The following is a 21,445-nucleotide window of genomic DNA, read 5'->3' on the forward strand; positions in this document are numbered from 1 at the left end:
TTTCAGCTGATGTAAGAAGGGCTATATAAATACATTTGATTTGATATGGATAGTATATGAAAAGAAAAGGTGTGTACGGCAGTAGTTATATAAGATGAGCCTTGACTAGAATACAGTATATACATTTGAAGGGGGTAAGTATGTAAACAATATTAAAGTGACCAGTGTTCAATGACTACATACATTCGGCAGCAAGTATTCACCACCCTGAGACAACACATGTTACAAACACTTTTGGCAGTGATTACAGCTGTGACTCTTTTTGGGTAAGTCTAAGAGCTTTGCACACATGGATTGTACAATATTTGCCCATTATTGCTTTAAAATTCTTCAAGCTCTGTCAAGTTGGTTGTTGATCATTGCTAGAAAGTCATTTCAGAATCTTGCCATAGATTATCAAGCCGATTTTATGTCACAACCAACTATGCCACTCAAGAACATTCAATGTTGTCTTGATAAGCAATTCCAGTGTAGATTTGGCCTCGTGTTTTAGGTTATTGTCCTGATGAAAAGTGATAATTCGTCTCCCAGTGTCTGTTAAAGAAGACTGAAGCAGGTTTTTCTCTAAGATTTTGCCTGTGCTTAGAAGTATTCTGTTTATTTGTCTAAAAAAAACTCCATAGTCCTTGCCGATAACAAGCATACCCATAACATGATGCAGCCACCACCATGCTTGAAAATATGAAGAGTGGTAGGTACTCAGCAATGTGTTGTTGGATTTGCCACAAACATAACACTTTGTATTCAGGACATAAAGTTAATTTCTTTGCCACATTTTTGCAGTATTACTTCAGTGCCTTGTTGCATACAGGATACACATTGTGGATTATTTGTATTATATACAGGCTTCCTACTTTTTACTCTGTAATTTAGGTTAGTATTGTGTACTAACTACAATGTTGTTGATCCATCCTCTGTTTTCTCATATCTCAACCATTAAACTCTAACTGTTTAAAAAAAATCATGGTGAAATTATTGAGCAGTTTCCTTCCTGTCCGGCAACTGAGTTAGGAGGCACGCCTGTATCTTTGTAGTGAATGGCTGTATTGATAAACCTTCCAAAGTGTAATTAATAACTTCACCATGCTCAAAAGAATATTCAGCATCAGTTATTATTTAAAAAAAATGACACATCTACCAATTGGTGCCCTTCTTTGCGATGCATTGAAAAACCACCCTGGTCTTTGTGATTGAATATGTGCTTGACCTTCACTGCTCGATTGAGAGACCTTACAGATAATTGTATGTGTGGGGTATAGAGATAGGTTAGTCATAAATAAATGTAAATCACTATTATTGAACACAGAATAAGTCCATGCAACTTATGTGACTGGTTAAGCACATTTTTACTCCTGAACTTATTTAGGCTTGCCATAATGGGGTATTGTGTGTAGGCCAGTGACACAATCTTAATTTTAGCAATTTTAAATTCAGGCTAAAGACAACAAAATGTGGAAAAAGTCAAGGGGTGTGAATACTTTCTGAAGGCACTGTAAATCTTCAGTTATATTGTAGAATTATGCTCATGTTGTCATGTTTTAGAGGCTCTTGAATCAGACCTGGGTTTTAAACTTGAAATAATCATTTCAAATCATTTATATGTGCCTGTTTGAGGTTGCCTGGCTTAATAAACCAATAAAATAGTCTCAAAACTGCAAACCCTGCCCATCTGGCACTCCAGGCAGACTCAAACAAGTGCTCAAATTATTTGAACCCAGTTCTGCCCTAAACATTTGATTGACCTGGCATTTGGGGTTTTGTGTGTGTGTGTGCGTGCATGCGTTTTGTACTACTTAAATGTTTTGTGTGTATTTAATATGTGTGTGTAAAGTAGGTAATTGATGTTTTGTGTTGCAGTTTTGGCAACTCTACAACGGACTCTCTCTGTTCAGGATGGATCGGTTCCAAGACTGTAAAGCAGGGGTTCTTAAACTTTTTCAGACTGGGACCCAAATGAGAAATTATGTGTTTTCCTGGGACCCAAGCTTAGGAAAATATGCAACTATACGTAAATATCGGTACATTATGCCTAAAGAAAATGCAGTATAAACAAAAACAAACAACAATGAAATATCCATAAATATACAGTGGGGAGAACAAGTATTTGATACACTGCCGATTTTGCAGATTTTCCTACTTACAAAGCATGTAGAGGTCTGTAATTTTTATCATAGGTACACTTCAACTGTGAGAGACGGAATCTAAAACAAAAATCCAGAAAATCACATTGTGTGATTTTTAAATAATTAATTTGCATTTTATTGCATGACATAAGTATTTGATACATCAGAAAAGCAGAACTTAATATTTGGTACAGAAACCTTTGTTTGCAATTACAGAGCTCATACGTTTCCTGTAGTTCTTGACCATGTTTGCACACACTGCAGCAGGGATTTTGGCCCACTCCTCCATACAGACCTTCCCCAGATCCTTCAGGTTTCGGGGCTGTCGCTGGGCAATACGGACTTTCAGCTCCCTCCAAAGATTTTCTATTGGGTTCAGGTCTGGAGACTGGCTAGACCACTCCAGGACCTTGAGATGCTTCTTACGGAGCCACTCCTTAGTTGCCCTGGCTGTGTGTTTCGTTTCGTTGTCATGCTGGAAGACCCAGCCACGACCCATCTTCAATGCTCTTACTGAGGGAAGGAGGTTGTTGGCCAAGATCTTGCGATACATGGCCCCATCCATCCTCCCCTCAATACGGTGCATTCGTCCTGACCCCTTTGCAGAAAAGCATCCCCAAAGAATGATGTTTCCACCTCCATGCTTCACGGTTGGGATGGGTTCTTGGGGTTGTACTCATCATCCTTCTTCCTCCAAACACGGCGAGTGGAGTTTAGACCAAAAAGCTCTATTTTTGTCTCATCAGACCACACAACCTTCTCCTATTCCTCCTCTGGATCATCCAGATGGTCATTGGCAAACTTCAGACGGGCCTGGACATGCGCTGGCTTGAGCAGGGGGACCTTGCATGCGCTGCAGGATTTTAATCCATGATGGCGTAGTGTGTTACTAATGGTTTTCTTTGAGACTGTGGTCCCAGCTCTCTTCAGGTCATTGACCAGGTCCTGCTGTGTAGTTCTGGGCTGATCCCTCACCTTCCTCATGATCATTGATGCCCCACGAGGTGAGATCTTGCATGGAGCTCCAGACCGAGGGTGATTGACCGTCATCTTGAACTTCTTCCATTTTCTAATAATTGCGCCAACAGTTGTTGCCTTCTCACCAAGCTGCTTGCCTATTGTCCTGTAGCCCATCCCAGCCTTGTGCAGGTCTACAATTTTATCCCTGATGTCCTTACACAGCTCTCTGGTCTTGGCCATTGTGGAGAGGTTGGAGTCTGTACAGGTGCAGTTAATACAGGTAATGAGTGGAGAACAGGAGGGCTTCTTAAAGAAAAACTAACAGGTCTGTGAGAGCCGGAATTCTTACTGGTTGGTAGGTGATCAAATACTTATGTCATGTAATAAAATGCAAATTAATTACTTAAAAATCATACAATGTGATTTTCTGGATTTTTGTTTTAGATTCCGTCTCTCACAGTTGAAGTGTACCTATGATAAAAATTACAGACCTCTACATGCTTTGTAAGTAGGAAAATCGGCAAAATCGGCAGTGTATCAAATACTTGTTCTCCCCACTGTATTTATGTTTATTTTTCCCCATTAAAAACACTCTTACATACCTGTCTAGGTTGGAACTGTTGCTGTTAAAATACAATAAATAATTTCATTCTGAACTGGAATAAACGGATTGATCACGTCACACAGATGTATAATAGAACAGACACAGGCTTTTTGATCGTGCAACCCTAAGTAACAGTACAGATAACAAATTCAGGCCTACTGTACATCTTACTGTATAAGTTATTGTTGATAGAAAATCTAGGTTGGAACTGTTGCTCTTAAAATACATATGTTTTATTCTGAATTTGAATAAACTGATTGATCACATCACACAGATGTAGACCAGAAAACACAAACATACACACAGTCCTAATGAGAGGTCTGTGGCTGGTTGAAGTTTTCAACAAGCAGGTCTATTCTGGGCTCAGTTTTTGACAGTGCAACACTGAGGTCATGCTCAGCATTGACACTGTTTCTGTACTTGAGAACCCTGACTTGCATAGGTATGTGGTGCCAAACTGGATCAGAACATCTACTGCTTTCTCAGGCAGGAGACCGCTTCCTGCTGCAGATGAGCAACCCAGCACTGTGTGAGTGTTTGTCTCAAAAAGCATCTTGCTTCAATCAGTTTATTCCAGTTCAGAATAAAAATTATTACTTGTAACAGCAACAGTTCCAACCTAGACTTGTTTTCAACAATAATTTATACAGTAAAATGTACAGTAGGCCTGAATTTTTAATCTTCATCTGTACTGTTTCTTGGGGTTGCTTTTAAAGTGTTGATTTCTTAATTAAACGTATTATGCCCTTTTGATAAGTCTCCCATCCATAAATGCAGACAATATAATAATAAAAAAGCTGTCTTCCCCCATCTTACGACAATATTCACAATTTCTGCTATGTCATTCTAGGTCTAAATGTGTGGGATCTCCTTCCTCATTCTGTTCATGGGCAACTTCCTCACTACTGTTGCAGTAGTCCACACCAAGTTCAGGAGCAAGGACCAGGCAAAACCCAAGGGTCAGTGAGATGGAGAGATGAAGAGGGTACACAGAAACTGCATCAGCTGATTTTCTCCATAAGAGCTTCTCCAGAACTTTCTATAATCATGGAGATTTCTGAATGGGTTAAATATGAATATGTTTCTGCTCAATACAATAATGGCACAGCATTTCAGCATTTTTATGGCGTGGCTTAGACATTTCAGTCATTTAAACAAAAAAAAAGGATAGAATAATAGTCACAGTGTGATTGGGATTGTGCAATAACATGGCCTCTTATTGCTAAAATAATATATTATATACCATGTGTGTGGGGGGCTGCCTACCTACCTAGTTAAGTTGCCTAACATTATCCCCTTTCTACATTGTTTTTAAGTGTTTAATCACGATTGCGGCTTACAGACATGATAGCTAGGCTACATTGATGGACTATGTCTATTTGACTGACCACATCAAATTGGCTAGCTAGCTAATAACAGATCATGTCAATATGGTTGGTTTGCTAACTTTCAGGGGATAAACTAGATGGCTATATCCACTTTTACTTGAGTAAGTGTAAAGATACCTTAATAGAAAATGACTCAAGGGGCACTCCAACACTCGGACATCTTTACAAACGAAGCATTTGTGTTCAGTGAGTCTGCCAGATCAGAGGTAGTATAGATGACCAGGAATGTTCTCTTGATAAGTGTGTGAATTTAGACAATTTTCCTTTCCTGCTATGCGTTCAAAATGTAACGAGTACTTTGGGTGTCAGGGAAAATGTAGGGAGTAAAAAGTAAATTATTTTCATTAGGAATGTAGTGAAGTAAAAGTTGGTCAAAAATATAAATAGTACAGTAAAGAACAGATACCTAAAAAAAACTACTTAATTAGTACTTTAAAGTATTTTTACTTAGGTACTTTACACCACTGGGTTCAGGTCTGTGCTATACTGCTATCTGTCCTTGTTACTATCACCAATCAAAATACACACTAATCTTTCAATATGACTGAAGGTAACTTGCTTCAGAGATGTGAAGACACTTTGTACTATTCGGTGGATACATAACCTTGACCCCTGGACCACTGCACTGTGATCTGTGATTTATTATTACGGTTACAAAGTCATTGGGTAACGTCTTTATGGACTAGTCCATTTCTTAAAATGTGTATTCTGCAAAGTGAGATACTAAGAAAATCGTTTTTAATAAGTAACTAAGCATAGTTAATTGAATTGTTAGACAAAGAGAATGGGTGATTATTTGATGTCTTTCTGTACAAGTGATCTGACCTTGACTACAGATAGCCTGTCGTGACGTGTATGTCCACTCTTGAGTAGGAAATACTACACCCCTTGAGAAAACTGGTTTGGTTTAGTCCTTCAGAGTCATAGCATTGCGTGAAGTTTCTGCATTGTGTTGTGCTTTTTGTTGACAGTGAAGACTGGAAGGTAAGTAGCTAACTGAAAGTCTAGCGATGTGGAAATGTTTAATATACTGAAGTGCTGTTTCTCTGGCAGTACTGAGGATTAATGTCATGAGAATGGATTGTAATAAAGCTAATTTCTAATCAAATTTCATTCAAACTTAGCTAGCTCGACAAGGCTTGCTACATAACCTAGCCAACTGTCAAGGAAGTACAACTAACAAACTTTTCAGCAAGTACAGCTAACGTTAGCTTCTAGCCAATGGCTAAATATTCATTTCTATAGCTTGCTATTTAGTTTAAGCTAGTTCACTTACTGATATACCAAACCCTGTTTTTAGTTAACAGCTTTGCCACTTGTCACTTTCTTTGGAGAGTCAGCTAGTAGTTGTATGATTTGATGTTTGATTGCTAATGTCGTGGTCAAGCTCTATTCGAAGTTATATTGGTCGTTATCAATAAAACTGCGTGCCTTTTTAAGGCATTGTTAAATACATGTTAACAACAGTATTTGGTTGTAATATCATCACTTGTAGAGCATAGTCAGAACGACAAATGTCCGATTATACAGCAAGTAAGTTAACTGGATGCTTTTCATGATCAGTAAACATCAATTGATCACAATTTTAGATACGTGAGGGTAGCCTGACGATATCTCTCAATATTGGCCACCATAAATTTGATATTTGAGTGATAAAATAAGTGAAGAAGTGATACCTGATGAGGTGGTTTAGGTTACTTTCCAACCCTTTGTGCGCTCTGCCTGTCAAGCAGCAGAAGGGCGCATTTGCCGATGTAATGTTACTATTAACGATACTTGATAATGTTTACTTTGGAAGCTACCTGTAGAAACGTTGTACAGTTGGCTAAACATAGTGATAAGTAGACCTAATGTACTTTTTTTTATCCAACCAACGTAGGCCTGCCTGACATTATCCCCTTTTCAACATGGGTTTTAAGTGTTTAATCACGATTGCGGCTGACAGACATGATAGCTAGGCTACATTGATTGATTGATTGATGGACCACGTCTATTCGACTGACCACATTAAATTGGCTAGCTAGCTAATAACATCACGTCAATAGGGTTAGTTAGATGGCTATATCCAAATATTGTTTGATTTGCTTGCCATCTATAGTGGTATTGACAGAAGTCTGACTGACCACTTTACTAGGATGAGGACTTGCCGATGACAAGCTTTAAAATAAATAAATAAAAGCCTAATCTCTGATGAAGCAAGCTAAATGACACGTTGTTTGCATAGCTAGCTACATGCCAAATGGTTGGGCTACCCTCACGTATCTGAAATTACTTTATCAATTGATGTTGACTGACCGTGAACATCAGGCAGGTACTGGCTGTATAACCTTGATGAAACTACTTTTGCAATAATCGGCAATGTGTACTTCTGACTATGCTCTTGAAGAAGTCATGATATTAAAACCAAATATTTAACAATCCCTTGAAAACAGCACAAAGTTGTAAATGGTTTTAGCGGAGCTAGGGGTATCCTTGCCTCAGCAGCCAAGCTACACATTTTTTCAAGCAATTATATTTAAAAAAAAGATCTCTGGGCATCGCTTGACTGAATGTAGCTCTTGATCATTACTCTGTTCCATTACACAAGTCATTAGATGAAGGCGTCTTCTGAACGGGGATGTTTTGTTAAGAACCCCGACGCTCTGTTTGAACATTGAGACACATCGCTTGAGGTATGGTTTTGGATGCATAAGAATTTTCTTTATCTTTCATACCAGCTAGAATTTTTTTTTAACAAGGTTTAATTGATACACCTTTTATAGGGTTAGTGTTCCCACACGGCCATATCTCTGTTACAGCGCGTGTTTACGGAAGACAAAAGACCGTGCTAATTAGCTATCTAGCATGCTCTAAATACCTGTGTGTAACTGAAGAAGTCCGCCAGAAACGTGTTGTCATTGAAAAATACTGTTACTGCAACTGTGATGATTAAAGCCGGTTAAAACCGTGTATTTTTTTACATTAGCGAAATTATTTTGATGTGATATGAAAGTAAAGGGCTTTGTGTTTCTATAACCGTATCGCAATTTGAGCATCGATTCACGTTTAGATGGAGTATTTGGCTGCCAGAGCCACTCTGAAAATAACATATAAAGTCCTTGGACCTTAGGGAGTAATGGTAAGCTCCTTTAGAGTAGTTCCTGGGCTAAACTGAACTTAGTTCCTGTCTCTTGTTATTAGTGTAATAATAAATTGAGGCATTGTTTTATTAGGTATATTGTTTGATGGCTGTTTTAATTTGTCTATTTTGTCCAAAGTTAATAAATGAGCGATATGGTAGCTCATGAACCTCAAGATAAGGAAAGAGGCATGATATGAACTCCTGTGACCTGTTGCACTCTGGCAGACGTGGGCATTACATGTGAATTGCTAAACATTAATCAGCATAGGCTGTCAACAACAATAACCCTGCTCTTACAACTTAGCATTTATTCTTCATGTTTCATTATAAAGTTAGAAATCTCGACAGGCCATTAGCCCAGAGCCATGTTTAAACTTTATACACTTTATACAAACTAAACTCAGAAAAAAAGAAACGTCCTCTCACTGTCAACTGTGTTTATTTGCAGCAAACTTAACATGTGTAAATATTTGTATGAACATAAGATTCAACAACTGAGACTGAGCAAGTTGAAACTGAGCAAGTTCCACAGACATGTAGGGGGGGGGGTCAACAGTCAGTATCTGTTGTGGCCACCAGCTGCATTAAGTAATGCAGTGCATCTCTTCCTCATGGACTTCACCAGATTTGCCAGGTCTTGCTGTGAGATGTTACCCCACTCTTCCACCAAGGCACCTGCAAGTTCCCTGACATTTCTGGGGGGAATGGCCCTAGCCCTCACCCTCCGATCCAACAGGTTCCAGACGTGCTCAATGGGATTGAGATCCGGGCTCTTCGCTGGCCATGGCAGAACACTGACATTCCTGTCTTGCAGGAAATCACGCACAGAACGAGCAGTATGGCTGGTGGCATTGTCATGCTGGAGGGTCATGTCAGGATGAGCATGCAGGAAGGATACCACATGAGGGAGGAGGATATCTTCCCTGTAACGCACAGCTTTGAGATTGCCTGCAATGACAACAAGCTCTGTCCGATGATGCTGTGACACACCACCCCAGACCATGACGGACCCTCCACCTCCAAATCGATCCCGCTCCAGAGTACAGGCCTAGGTGTAACGCTCATTCCTTCGGCGATAAATGCGAATCCGACCATCACCCCTGGTGAGACAAAACCGCGACTCGTCAGTGAAGAGCACTTTTTGCTTGTCCTGTCTGGTCCAGCGACGGTGGGTTTGTGCCCATAGGTGACGTTGTTGCCGGTGATGTCTGGTGAGGACCTGCCTTACAACAGACCTACAAGCCCTCAGTCCAGCCTCTCTCAGCCTATTGCGGACAGTCTGAGCACTGATGGAGGGATTGTGCATTCCTGGTGTAACTCGGGCAGTTGCTGTTGCCATCCTGTACCTGTCCCGCAGGTGTGATGTTCGGATGTACCGATCCTGTGTAGGTGTTACACGTGGTCTGCCACTGCGAGGACGATCAGCTGCCCGTCCTGTCTCCCTGTAGCGCTGTCTTAGGCGCCTCACAGTACGGACATTGCAATTTATTGCCCTGGCCACATCTGCAGTCCTCATGGGTCATTACAGCATGCCTAAGGCACGTTCTTTATTTTGGTGTTTTTCAGAGTCAGTAGAAAGGTCCTAAGTTTTCATAACTGTGACCGTAATTGCCTACCGTCTGTAAACTGTTTGTCTTAACGACCGTTCCACATGTGCATGTTCATTAATTGTTTATGGTTCATTGAACAAGCATGGCAAACTGTTTAAATCCTTTACAATGAAGATCTGTGAAGTTATTTGAATTTTTACGAACTATCTTTGGAAGACAGGGTCCTGAAAAAGGGACATTTCTTTTTTTTGCTTCGTTTAGAATGCAAATGTTTTATTAGGGATTTTTGCACATTGGGGGAATTCATCAACCATTTCACAATCCGTTCTCCAGGGGTAATCCAAAAACTTGGGTCCTTAGCCAATCAGCTAATCAGACAGATATTTCTCTCTTCTCACACTCTTCATAACACACGCTTCCCTTTCCGTTCTCTGCCCTTTTGTGCAGGCTGCTTCCTCTTTTTTTTTTTATCCCCAAGCACTCCCTGGCTTAATCGTAACTGGCACGCAGATCAGTAGAAATGGTAAGATAAATTGGCATTCCACATGAGAAAGGTTGCCGACTCCTCGTGTAGCCTATTACCGGCAACTTCAAGAGTAATGTCAGTGACTGCAAAAGCCAGTAGGAGTGGGAGCAGTATGGTCATTTTTTCTTCTTTTTTTTTTCTTGCTATCTGACTTTTTTTGTTGTCTTATTTCATCAAACAGTGCGCTTAAAGCATCAGTTAAGCTCAATGCATATAGTTGATTTTATTAAAAAACATAGGGTGTGTCTATATGGAAAAATACATGTTTAAAACTTTGACCGATCGATTGGTCGAAAGAACAGACTTTCGGTCGACAAAGATCTTTTTTAGTTGGACAGCACTACTCCTGGCCTCTAACCTCTTGCCCTGTCTGGTTGTCCTGGCAGCCCTGTGTGACGATGCCGGACATGGAATCGGAGAGCAGCACCCAGCCGGAGGCCATGGAGGAGGAAGAGCCTCTCTTCAGTAACCTGGACATCTTCCTCTTCACCCTCATCGCCGGCCTCATCATCTACTGGTTCATGTCCCGCAAGAAGGCCGAGCCCATCCCCGAGTTCAAGAAGCTCGACCAACCGTGAGTACCGCTCGTTGTGTGCTAAATGCACACCAGGTGCTTGCTGTACATCTCTCACCAAATCCACCTAGTATTGGTGTTGAAATAAGTCACAAGGGCCTAACCATAGCGTTAAGAGCACAATTACAGTATTATTACTGTGTTACTCATTGAATTACAAGAATGGACATGAACCTTCTTATGCTGGTCCAAAGGTCAGCCATGTTGGTCAGGGAGTTGGTCGATCATGGTTTGCCAGTGCTATGAAAAGATAGTGTAAAACAATGAATGTGTAGTATTTACAGTTGAAGTCGGAAGTTTACATACACCTTAGCCAAATACATTTCAACTCAGTTTTTCACAATTCCTGACATTTAATCCTAGTAAAAATGCCCTTTTTTAGGTCAGTTAGGATCACCACTTTGTTTTAAGAATGTGAAATGTCAGAATAATAGTAGAGAATTACTTATTTCAGCTTTTATTTCTTTCATCACATTCCCAGGGGGTCAGAAGCTAACATACACTCAATTAGTATTTGGTAGCATTGCCTTTTAAATTGTTTTACTTGTGTCAAACGTTTCGGGTAGCCTTCCACAAACTTCCCACAATAAGTTAGGTGAATTTTGGCCCATTCCTCCTGACAGAGCTGGTGTAACTGAGTCAGGTTTGTAGGCCTCGGTGCTTGCACATGCTTTTTCAGTTTTGCCCACAAATGTTCTATGGGATTGATGTCAGGGCTTTGTGATGGCCACTCCAATACAACAGGCCTACAAGCCCTCAGTCTAGCCTCTCAGCCTATTGCGGACAGTCTGAGCACTGATGGAGGGATTGTGCGTTCCTGGTGTAACTCAGGCAGTTGTTGTTGCCATTCTGTACCTGTCCCGCAGGTGTGATGCTCGGATGTACCGATCCTGTGCAGGTGTTGTTACACTTGGTCTGCCACTGTGAGAACGATCAGCTGTCCGTCCTGTCTCCCTGTAGCGCTGTCTTAGGCGTCTCACAGTACGGACATTGCAATTTATTGACCTGGCCACATCTGCAGTCCTCATGCCTCCTTGCAGCATGCCTAAGGCACGTTCACGCAGATGAGCAGGGACCCTGGGCATCTTTCTTTTGATGTTTTTCAGAGTCAGTAGAAAGGCCTCTTTAGTGTCCTAAGTTTTTATAACTGTGACCGTAATTGCCTACCGTCTGTAAGCTGTTTGTGTCTTCACGACCATTCCACAGGTGCATGTTCATTAATTGTTTATGGTTCATTGAACATGCATGGGAAACAGTGTTTAAACCCTTTCCAATGAAGATCTGCAAAGTTATTTGGATTTTTACTAACTCTCTTTGAAAGACAGGGTCCTGAGTTCATGAATGTTATCGGTTGTTAGCAAGTTTTTTTTATTTCTAAGGCTACATATTACTATTTTCAGCCCTTTCCTAGGTAGGGGATGTTGTTGTGAAAGTAACTGAAATAAATGATCAGCAGAGTAGGTGTTGTTGCCTACCTTCACAACCTGGAGGTGGCTCGTGAGGAAGTCCAGGACCCAGTTGCACAGGGCGGGGTTCAGAGACCCAGGCCCTGAGATTAATGATGATCTTGGAGGGTACTATGGAGTTGAAGGCTGACCTGTAGTCAATGAACAGCATTCTTACATCAGTATTCGTCTTATCCAGGTGGGATAGGGCAGTGCGATGGCGATTGCGTCATCCGTGGATCTATTGGGGCGGTATGCAAATTGCAGTGGGTCTAGGGTGTCTAGTAAGGTGGAGCTGATACGATCCTTCACTAGTCATCATGAAGTGCTTTGAGAGGCTAGTGAATGCTACGGGTCGATAGTCATTTAGTTCAGTTACCTTAGCTTTCTTGGGTACAGGAACAATGGTTTACATCTTGATGCAAGTGGGGACATCAGACTGGGATAGGGAGAGATTTGAATATGTTTGCGCAGGCTCTGAGGACGCGGCTAGAGATGCTGTCTGGTCCAGCAGCCTTGTGAGGGTTAAGACACAAATGTCTTATTCCCGTCGGCCACGGAGAACGAGAGCTCGCAGTCTACGGGAGCTGTGGTGGCCTGCACTGTTTCTCTCAAAGCGGGCGTAAGTGTTTAGCTTGTCCTGGAGCAAGACGTCGGTGTCAGCGACGTGGCTGGTTTTCTCTTTATTATCCACGATTGTCTGGAGTCCCTGCCACATACGCCTCGTGTTTAAGCCGTTGATTTGCAACTCCACTTTGTCTCTGGTACTGGCGTTTTGCCTGTTTGGTGGCTTACTGGACTGTATGACTGGACTGTTTATACTCAACCATAATGCCAGTCAACTTGCCGTGGTTAAATGTGGTGGTTAACGCTTTGAGTTATGCTGCCATCTATCCACAGTTTTTGGTTTGGATAGGTTTTAATCGTCAGTGGGAACAACATCCCCTATACACCTTGTAAACAAGTTGTCAATGTAACAAGTACTGATATTGTATCAAGTAATTCTGTAGCATTCACAACTTTCCAAGAAAACAAAATCAGACATTTATGTGCTGTTTACAGTGCTATCGGAAACTATTCAGACCTCTTGACTTTTTACACATTTTGTTACGTTACAACCTTATTCTAAAATTGATTTTAAAAAATTGCCTTCATCACTCTACACACAATATCCCATAATGACGAAGTAAAAACAGGTTTTTACACATTTTTGCAGATTTATTAAAAATAAAAAGCTGATATCACATTTTTCATTAGTATTCAGACCCTTTACTCAGTACTTTATTGAAGCACCAATTAGTCTCAGGTCTTCTTGGGTATGACACTTGGCACATCTGTATTTGGGGAGTTTCTCCAATTCTTCTCTACAGATCCTCTCAAGCTCTGTCATGTTGGATGGAGAGCGTCGCTGCACGGCTATTTTATTTGTATTTTTTAGCTGTTTTTCTGCCCAATTTCTTTGTATCCAATTGGTAGGTACAGTCTTGTCTCATCGCTGCAACTGCCGTACGTACTCTGGAGAGGCGAAGGTTGAGAGCTATGCGGCCTCCAAAACACGACCCAACCAAGCCGCACTGCTTCTTGACACAATGCCCGCTTAACCTGGAAGCCAGCCACACCAATGTGTCGGAAACACTTTTCACCTGGCAAACGTGTCAGCGTGCGTTGCGCCTGGTCCGCCACAGGAGTCACTAGAGCGCGATGGGACAAGGACATCCCTGCTGGCCAAACCCTCCCCTAACCCGGATGTCGCTGGGCCAATTGTGCGCCGTCCCATGGGTCTTCCGGTCGCGGCCGCCTAGACTCGAACCAGGATCTCTAGTGGCACAGCTAGCAACTGCGATGCAGTGCCTTAGACCACTGGGCTACTCGGGAGTCCCTGCACGGCTATTGTCACCTCTCTCCAGAGAGGTTCGAGCAGGTTGAAGTCTGGGCTCTGGCTGGGCCATTCAAGGACATTCAGAAACTTGTCCCTAAGCCACTCTTGCATTGCTTTGGTTGTACACTTAGGGTCGTTGTCCTGTTGGAAGGGGAACTTTTGCCCCAGTCTGAGGTTCTGAGCGCTCTGGAGCAGGCAAGGATCACACTATATTTTGCTCCGTTCATCTTTCCCTCAATCCTGACTCGTCTCCCAGTCCCTGCCACCACCGTGCTTCACTGTAGGGATGGTGCCAGATTTCCTTCAGACGTCACACGTGTTTCTCTTGTTTCTGAGAGTCTTTTAGGTGCCCTTTTGCACACTCCAAACGGGCTGTCATGTGTCTTTTACTGAGGAGTGGCTTACGTCTGGCCACTCTACCATAAAAGCCTGATTTGGTGGAGTGCTGCAGAGATGGTTGTCCTTCTGGAAGGTTCTCCCATTTCCACAGAGGAACTCTGGAGCTCTGTCAGAGTGACCATCGGGTTCTTGGTCACTTCCCTGACCAAGGCCCTTCTCCCCCAATTGCTCAGTTTGGCAAGGCGGCCAGCTCTAGGCAGAATCTTGGTGGTTCCAAACAGCCTATGAAGTTGTAGAAAGATCTCAAGGATGATCAATGGGAACAGGATGCACCTGAGCTCAATTTTAAAGTCTCATATCAAAGTGTCTGAATACTTATGTAAATAAGAATTTTGTTTTATTTTTTATAAATTTGCTAAAATTTTTAAACCTGTTTTAGCTTCGTTATTATGGGGTACTGTGTGTAGATTTAGGGGAAAAATATATTTAATACATTTTAGAATAAGGCTATAACGGATCAACATTTTGTAAAAGAGAAGGGGTCTGAATACTTTTCGAATAATATTGTATATTTTAGAGCAGCGTTTCCCGAACTCGGTCCTCAGGATCCCAAGGGGTGCATGTTTTGGTTTTTGCCCTAACACTACACAGCTGCTTCAAATCAAAGCTTGATGGTTAGTTGATTATTTGAATCAGCTGTGTAGTGCTAGGGCAAAAACCAAAATGTCTACCCTTTGGTGTCCCGAGGACCGAGTTTGGGAAACACTGTTTTAGATGCTATTTGTACAGAAAATATGTATAAAACCTGTGTAAATTGTAGGACAATATGTTAGGTTGTATCAAATTGTGTAATGGAATTATAGTCATCGCATGCCTTTATTTTCCTGAGTTATTAAAAAACAGGAAATGCATCACCTATACCTCTACTGACATTCATTTCAATTAGACTGGTTTTAGATTTCTCCCTGACCATTATGGCTGCCATTATGTAACTTTGAGGGTTTATGACATAGCCCCTCTAGTAATTTAATAGGATCGCTACAGTGCTACTACTATATTACTATTGTCTCTCTGGGCCTAACTAAATCCTTGTCTGCTTGTTGTTCCTTTTGTTACGTAATACTTGTATGTTTAGGGTTGGAAGCACACAATGCATCATGGTTTAGAGATCGGTTTACTAGGGTACACCTCGTTAGTATCGTGGCAAGGAAACAAATCACGAAGCGGATTACATTTCTTTAGGAAAATAGCTCTGATGTTGAAAACAAACATTATTTTGTCATCCAGTCACGTTTATTTTTCAAGCTATAGCACACTATTTTAGATGGCAGGTTTTTAAAGGACCAACTTGTTTGTTCTGCTTCGTGTTTTCATTTTTGCCATGCCCCCCCTCCAAAAATCACAATACTGGTTTCGTCAAAGCCCTACAGTTTACAGTGCTGGTGTGTATTTTCTGAGGGAGGGGCTATAATGTAGCTTACATACCATAATGTGGACTTAATAATACACATTGCTGTAATGGTAGTTCTATTTTTGCATTGATTAAGCTGCTGTTTGGCAAAGTAAAGCCCTCGCCCTGTTTACTGTATTGTTACTGTTCACGAAAGAGGACATTAATAATTTCTCTGTGTTCATATACCTCAGTGGTCTAAAGTTGAGTGTAGTCCATAGTGTGAATGCAAAAATAATGGAAGTGATTGGCAGTGCACTTATTACCTCTAATTAGGTAATAAGTCAGTGCAATCACATTTTATTGCTACAAGTAGAGGTGAAGGGTAAGCCAAAACTGCCTGAGTGGCAGAGTGCACCCACAGGCTCACGCGCCTGGGGAATTTACTAAATGTTCCAGCCGGGCCCAGTAGCGACCTTTGTTTTCTTTTCCTGGCCCCGCCACCTCTCCGTGAGTAGCTTCTCCTGTGCTGTCATGCTTGCCCCGCCTTCCTCTCACTTATCTTATCAGTGACTGAGGTTTGGCCTGAGCTTTGCTCACAGCTCAGTAGATAGGTCAATATGTAACTTCGTACCAAAAATCTGGACTTATTCAATGAATTTCATTCAAAGAAACTCACAGGCATCGCATGTGAGCCAAGTCTACTGCTTGTGCTTTCATTGTTTTTTTTTTCATGTCTTCTGAGAACCTCTGATCGCCCCCTGGCGAGTGACATGAACAGATTCTTCTCCGTTCAAGGATTTAGTGGTTAGATCAGTTGATATCTGTTTTAATTCTGTGTGGTTAAGTTTGCTTGAGGACAAAAGCATGTTTCCCATTTCTATTGGTGACTCACACTGCTCCTAGTTGTGAATGATAAGCGTTCCTGAAGTATATTACATTTTTTGGGAAGATTTTATAAACTATACAAAACATACACATACAAACGACAACATCATACAAACATTAGCTACATCACACCTGCCCAGACCAGGTTGTCCGTGGGTCCTATTTAGCTAGCTTGCTGTTGCTAGCTAATTTGTCCTGGGATATAAACATTGAGTTGTGCATTTCAGGTAAAATAACAAGATCCTCTACTCCGCCAATTAATCCACACATAAAACGGTCAACCGAATCATTTCTAGTCATCTCTCTTCCTTCCAGGCTTTTTTTTCTCTCGACTTTATATTGCAATTGGCAACTTTCATAAATTAGGTGCATTACCGCCACTGACCTCGTTTGTCTTTCCCACATGGGTATAACCAATGATGAGATGGCACGTGGGTACCTACTTCTATAAACCAATGAGGAGATGGGAGAGGCGGCAGGATTTGCAGCGCAATCTGCGTCTCAAATAGAACTGACTTCTATTTTAGCCCTTGGCAACGCAGACGCTCGTTGGCGCGCGCGAGCAGTGTTGGTACAATAATTGAATAATATAGATTTCTAAATTTATTTTGCAACACTTCGCGCAGGCGATGCGAGCGGTGTAGTCAGCCTGTAACGTTCCTGCAGCGAACAGAGGTCAGTGAGTCACTCTTGACTGTTGGCATATTTTCTTTCAACACGGCTTGTGCGTTAATCTGTTAGCTAGCAGAGATTGGCTGTGGTGAAGTGGTAACGGAGGTTGACTTGAAACTACGGTAGACGGCTAACGTTACAGGCTGACTACACCGCTCGCATCACTCCCAACCCCTGGAACAGAGTCGTTTTGACACAGAAACAGCTCAGCAAGATCAGCTCATCTTGGGTCAAACTGCAGTTCTTCATGGTTGTCTCCAGGACTTTCAGTCCCTTTTTGACCAAGTACCAGATTGACGAGCCAGTGATGCCACTCCACTGCAAAGAGTTGATAATGGTAATGATTTACATTATAGCAGTGCACAATTTGATATTGCCGTTTTGATTAAATCTCTTGTCACTGATTATACTATTGATGAAATGAAGCTTATGATGGAGGTGATGATAAGGATAAGAGTTTTGGAAATATACATGCATTTAATGACGAATGTGGTTAAAATGGTATTTGCATTACATTTTGAGTTTTCCTGTTGGCATAGTCTGCTGAGGCGTTCTGTCAAGAGGGAGCTCCTCCAGGACATTGCAGATGATCAGACTGGGTGTCTCTGACAAATAATTGGCCCAGCCCCGAAGGAAGTTGGCACCCAAGCTTATGTCGAGTCAGTCCTCAAGGTAATGTGAGAATTTAAAGTATTACTTTCTATCAAATTATGGTGAGGATAGTTTTCTATTGTATTATGTCATTCAGCACTATTTAAAGCCCACTGTCCCTGCTGAGAAAAAACAGTAAGGAGAGTTTAGGAGGGACTGCATGAAGACTGTCAAACATCCAAAAGAAAGTGCAGGACAAGAGCCCCCTGAAATACCCCACCATAAGACGGCTGGTGTGTTTGGACCGCACTGTCATATACTCCGACCCAGACTGGTGTCAGGAAAGGATGAGCAGTCTTGTGCATAAGTTTCTGCTCGACAAGCAGTTGTCAGGAGGTGTCTCTGCTGGTAGGAACAGTTTAATAGAATAGTTCTGGAAGAGGTTTTGTTCTGGATTTATTACCAAATGTATACACAACTATATGTCTGATGTAATCTAATGATTCATCTAAATAATAGTTTTCACTTATTTCTTTTCAACTGTTTTGTTACAGGTAATGTGGGAACTTCCTATCCCTTGAGGCCAAAAGTAAGCACTTCCTCTCTTTCCGGCCCACAGAGACGAGGCTGGATGTGTTCCTGTATGGCTTCCTCAGCCAAATCGTACCCTGAGCTTTGGGGTTTCTGTAAGAAGCTTCTTCTGTCCCATGGGTAGGCAGCTGTCGAGAGGCTTCTCCATAAATCCATGTAATATAGCCTACATCTTCACAATGAATCCATTATTTATTTTAGAGAAGTCTAAAGAAGCATGATATGAAGAAAATTGTGTTTATTTCAGAAGAAAAGAATAGCATACTCTGAGTTGTCCTTATCTTAGGTCCTGATGTGGCTATGCCAAATGGCTGTGGGCTACACTAGTTCATTTAGCAGACATGATTTGCTTATAATACCGTGGTATTATTTTATAGTATGAAGAATACAATTGAACAAAGCTGAATAAAATATAAATATTTTCTCAATTATTTGAGGGAGTGTGGACATGCGGCTAGTCTGTGTGGAGCGGTTAACAAAGAAATAGGTACTCCTATTTGCTTAATTTAGAGTTATTCTAGTAACTTTAGTTGTTCTGCAAACGTTGGGCTACATGTTTTGATTTTTAATGCATTGTAAGGCTGCATGATGAGGCTCTAATGATTGTTTTTAAAGTCACTTGAAAGGCATGAGCTCTGCTTTGTTTTTTGCGCAGTCTGTACACACCAATAGTCTCATTCACAATTTGACAAGCACTTGATAATGCCTTCATGGCGGCATCCCCTTTGTGGAGAAATTAGTAGTTGAAGTCGCTTGCATCATTTACCATAAAGTAGTGTGAAAGTACCAGGTTTTGACCACTAGACGCCGCTGTTCCTGCTATACCGCCACACTCATCCATTTTGCTGGTCTCTTATGTTTATTATACTAAACAAAAATAGAAACGCGACATGTAAACTGCCTGTTTCATAAGCTGAAATAAATGATCCCAGAAGAAACGTATTTCTCAAATGTTGTGCACAAATTTGTTTATATCTCTGTTGGTGAGCATTTTATCCTTTGTCAGAATGCCACAGATGTCTCAAGTTTTGAGAGAGCGTGCAATTGGCATGCTGACTGCAGGAATGTCCACCAGAGCTGTTGCCAAATAATTGAATGTTAATTTCTCTACAATAAGCCGCCTCCAACTTTTTTTTTAATAGAATTTGGCAGTACGCCCAACCGGCCTCACAACCGCAGACCATGTGTAACCACGCCAACCAAGGACTTCCACATCCAGCTTCTTCACCTGCGGGATTGTCTGACACGAGCCACCTGGACAGCTGATGAAACTTACTGTAATACAGCCTTTATGTGGGGAAAAACTAATTCTGATTGGCTGGGACTGGCTCCCCCAATGGGTGAGCTTATGCGTTTCCAGGCCCACCCATGGCTGCACCCCTGCCCAGTCATGTGAAATCCTTAGCCTAATGACTTGACTGATTTCCTTATATGAACGGTAACGCAGTAAAATCGCTAGTTGTTGCATGTTGCGTTTATTTTTGGTCAGTGTATTTTGAGCCCTCTATGGAAAGATGTGAGACTCACAAGTATGATGTTTTCTGTTTTGCTCTACGACCCCTACAAGCATCGCGATACTTGTATGAAGTTGATACATCCGATCTGCCAACTTCTGTCTATCTAAACCGTTTGGGCTACACACTAATATGACCCCTCTGTGGAAAGGCGCGTCGCTCACTAACATGTGGTTTGCTCTAGGATGCCCACAAGCCTCACAAGACTAGTCTGAAGGTAGCCGGTAAGCAGTAAGAAACATTATGGAAGTGTATATGAAGATAGTTCCGTGCCTAAAATAAGGTGTTAAATGCATCAAAACATTATTTTTTTTCTCTTTTCTCTCTCAGATATAGGACAGGCACTTCAGATCAAACTTAATTTAAATTTTTTGGGGGTGGGGGGGGTTGACTGTCTTAATCCATTTATAAAGCTGTTGTTCAATACATTTCTATGGACTAAGCAATAAGGCCAAATGCAATGTTTCATCAAATAATTGTTAAATATATTTTTTTAATATACCTTAAGTGCCTAAAACTACAAATCAAACAGCTAAATGAACCTTGCTATGACCGTCTTAAAATATTTCCATATGTTAGCATAGTAGAACCCCCCCCCCCAGCCTATGTGTCATTGAGTACACCTACAGCACCCGATGTCTCAGGAAGGCCAGAAAGATCAAGGACATAAATCGCCTGAGCCACGGCCTGTTCACCCCGCTATCGTCCAGAAGGCGAGGTCAGTACAGGTGCATCCAAGCTGGGACTGAGCTGTTTTTCAGTCTCCATCTCAAGGTCGGCCATCAGACTGTTAAATAGCCATCACTCGCCGGCTTCCATCGTTACGCAATCCTCACCTTAGAGGCTGCTACCCTATATACATAGACTTGGAATCACTGGCCACTTTAATAATGGAACACTAGTCACTTTAATAATGTTTAAATACCTCTTTACTCATCTCATATGTATATACTGTATTCTAATCTACTGTATTTTAGTCAATGCCACTCCGACATTGCTCAATCTAATATTTATATATTAATTCCATTCTTTTTTAGATTTGTGTCTATTGTTGTGAATTGTTAGATACTACTGCACTGTTGGAGCTAGGAGCACCCAGCATTTCGCTACACCCGCAATAATATCTGCTAAGTATGTGTATGTAACCAATAACATTTATGATTTGATATGAGTCGAACATTTATTCTACTGTCAAATTTGACTACAAAGTGTAAATAGGATAATTTTGGTCATAAAATCGGTCTCGTCCGAAATTGAGTTTTGTGAGACTTATGGTCATGACTGCATCAC

The 21,445-nt window shown here is 41.4% G+C and overlaps 1 protein-coding gene across 4 annotated transcripts in view; it reads left to right on the forward strand.

Annotated features, from left to right (window-relative positions):
- Positions 1-5,931: 5,931 nt before the first annotated feature.
- The window catches only part of LOC139547631 (NADPH--cytochrome P450 reductase-like), a 33,495-nt gene continuing 17,981 nt past the window's right edge, over positions 5,932-21,445 (forward strand). Inside the window, exons 1-3 of one of the 4 annotated variants that reach the window (XM_071356599.1) lie at positions 15,238-17,796; positions 17,999-18,458; positions 18,605-18,761. In XM_071356599.1, the coding sequence (XP_071212700.1) occupies positions 18,398-18,458; positions 18,605-18,761 (218 nt within the window). In that variant the 5' untranslated portion in view covers positions 15,238-17,796; positions 17,999-18,397. Of the gene's footprint in view, positions 6,060-10,658; positions 10,847-15,237; positions 17,797-17,998; positions 18,459-18,604; positions 18,762-19,783; positions 19,919-21,445 lie in introns of those variants that run through there. The other 3 variants (XM_071356600.1, XM_071356601.1, XM_071356602.1) reach the window with 3 other exon arrangements.

The sequence above is a fragment of the Salvelinus alpinus genome, chromosome 21 (genome assembly GCF_045679555.1).
Source record: "Salvelinus alpinus chromosome 21, SLU_Salpinus.1, whole genome shotgun sequence".
NCBI lineage: Eukaryota > Metazoa > Chordata > Actinopteri > Salmoniformes > Salmonidae > Salvelinus > Salvelinus alpinus.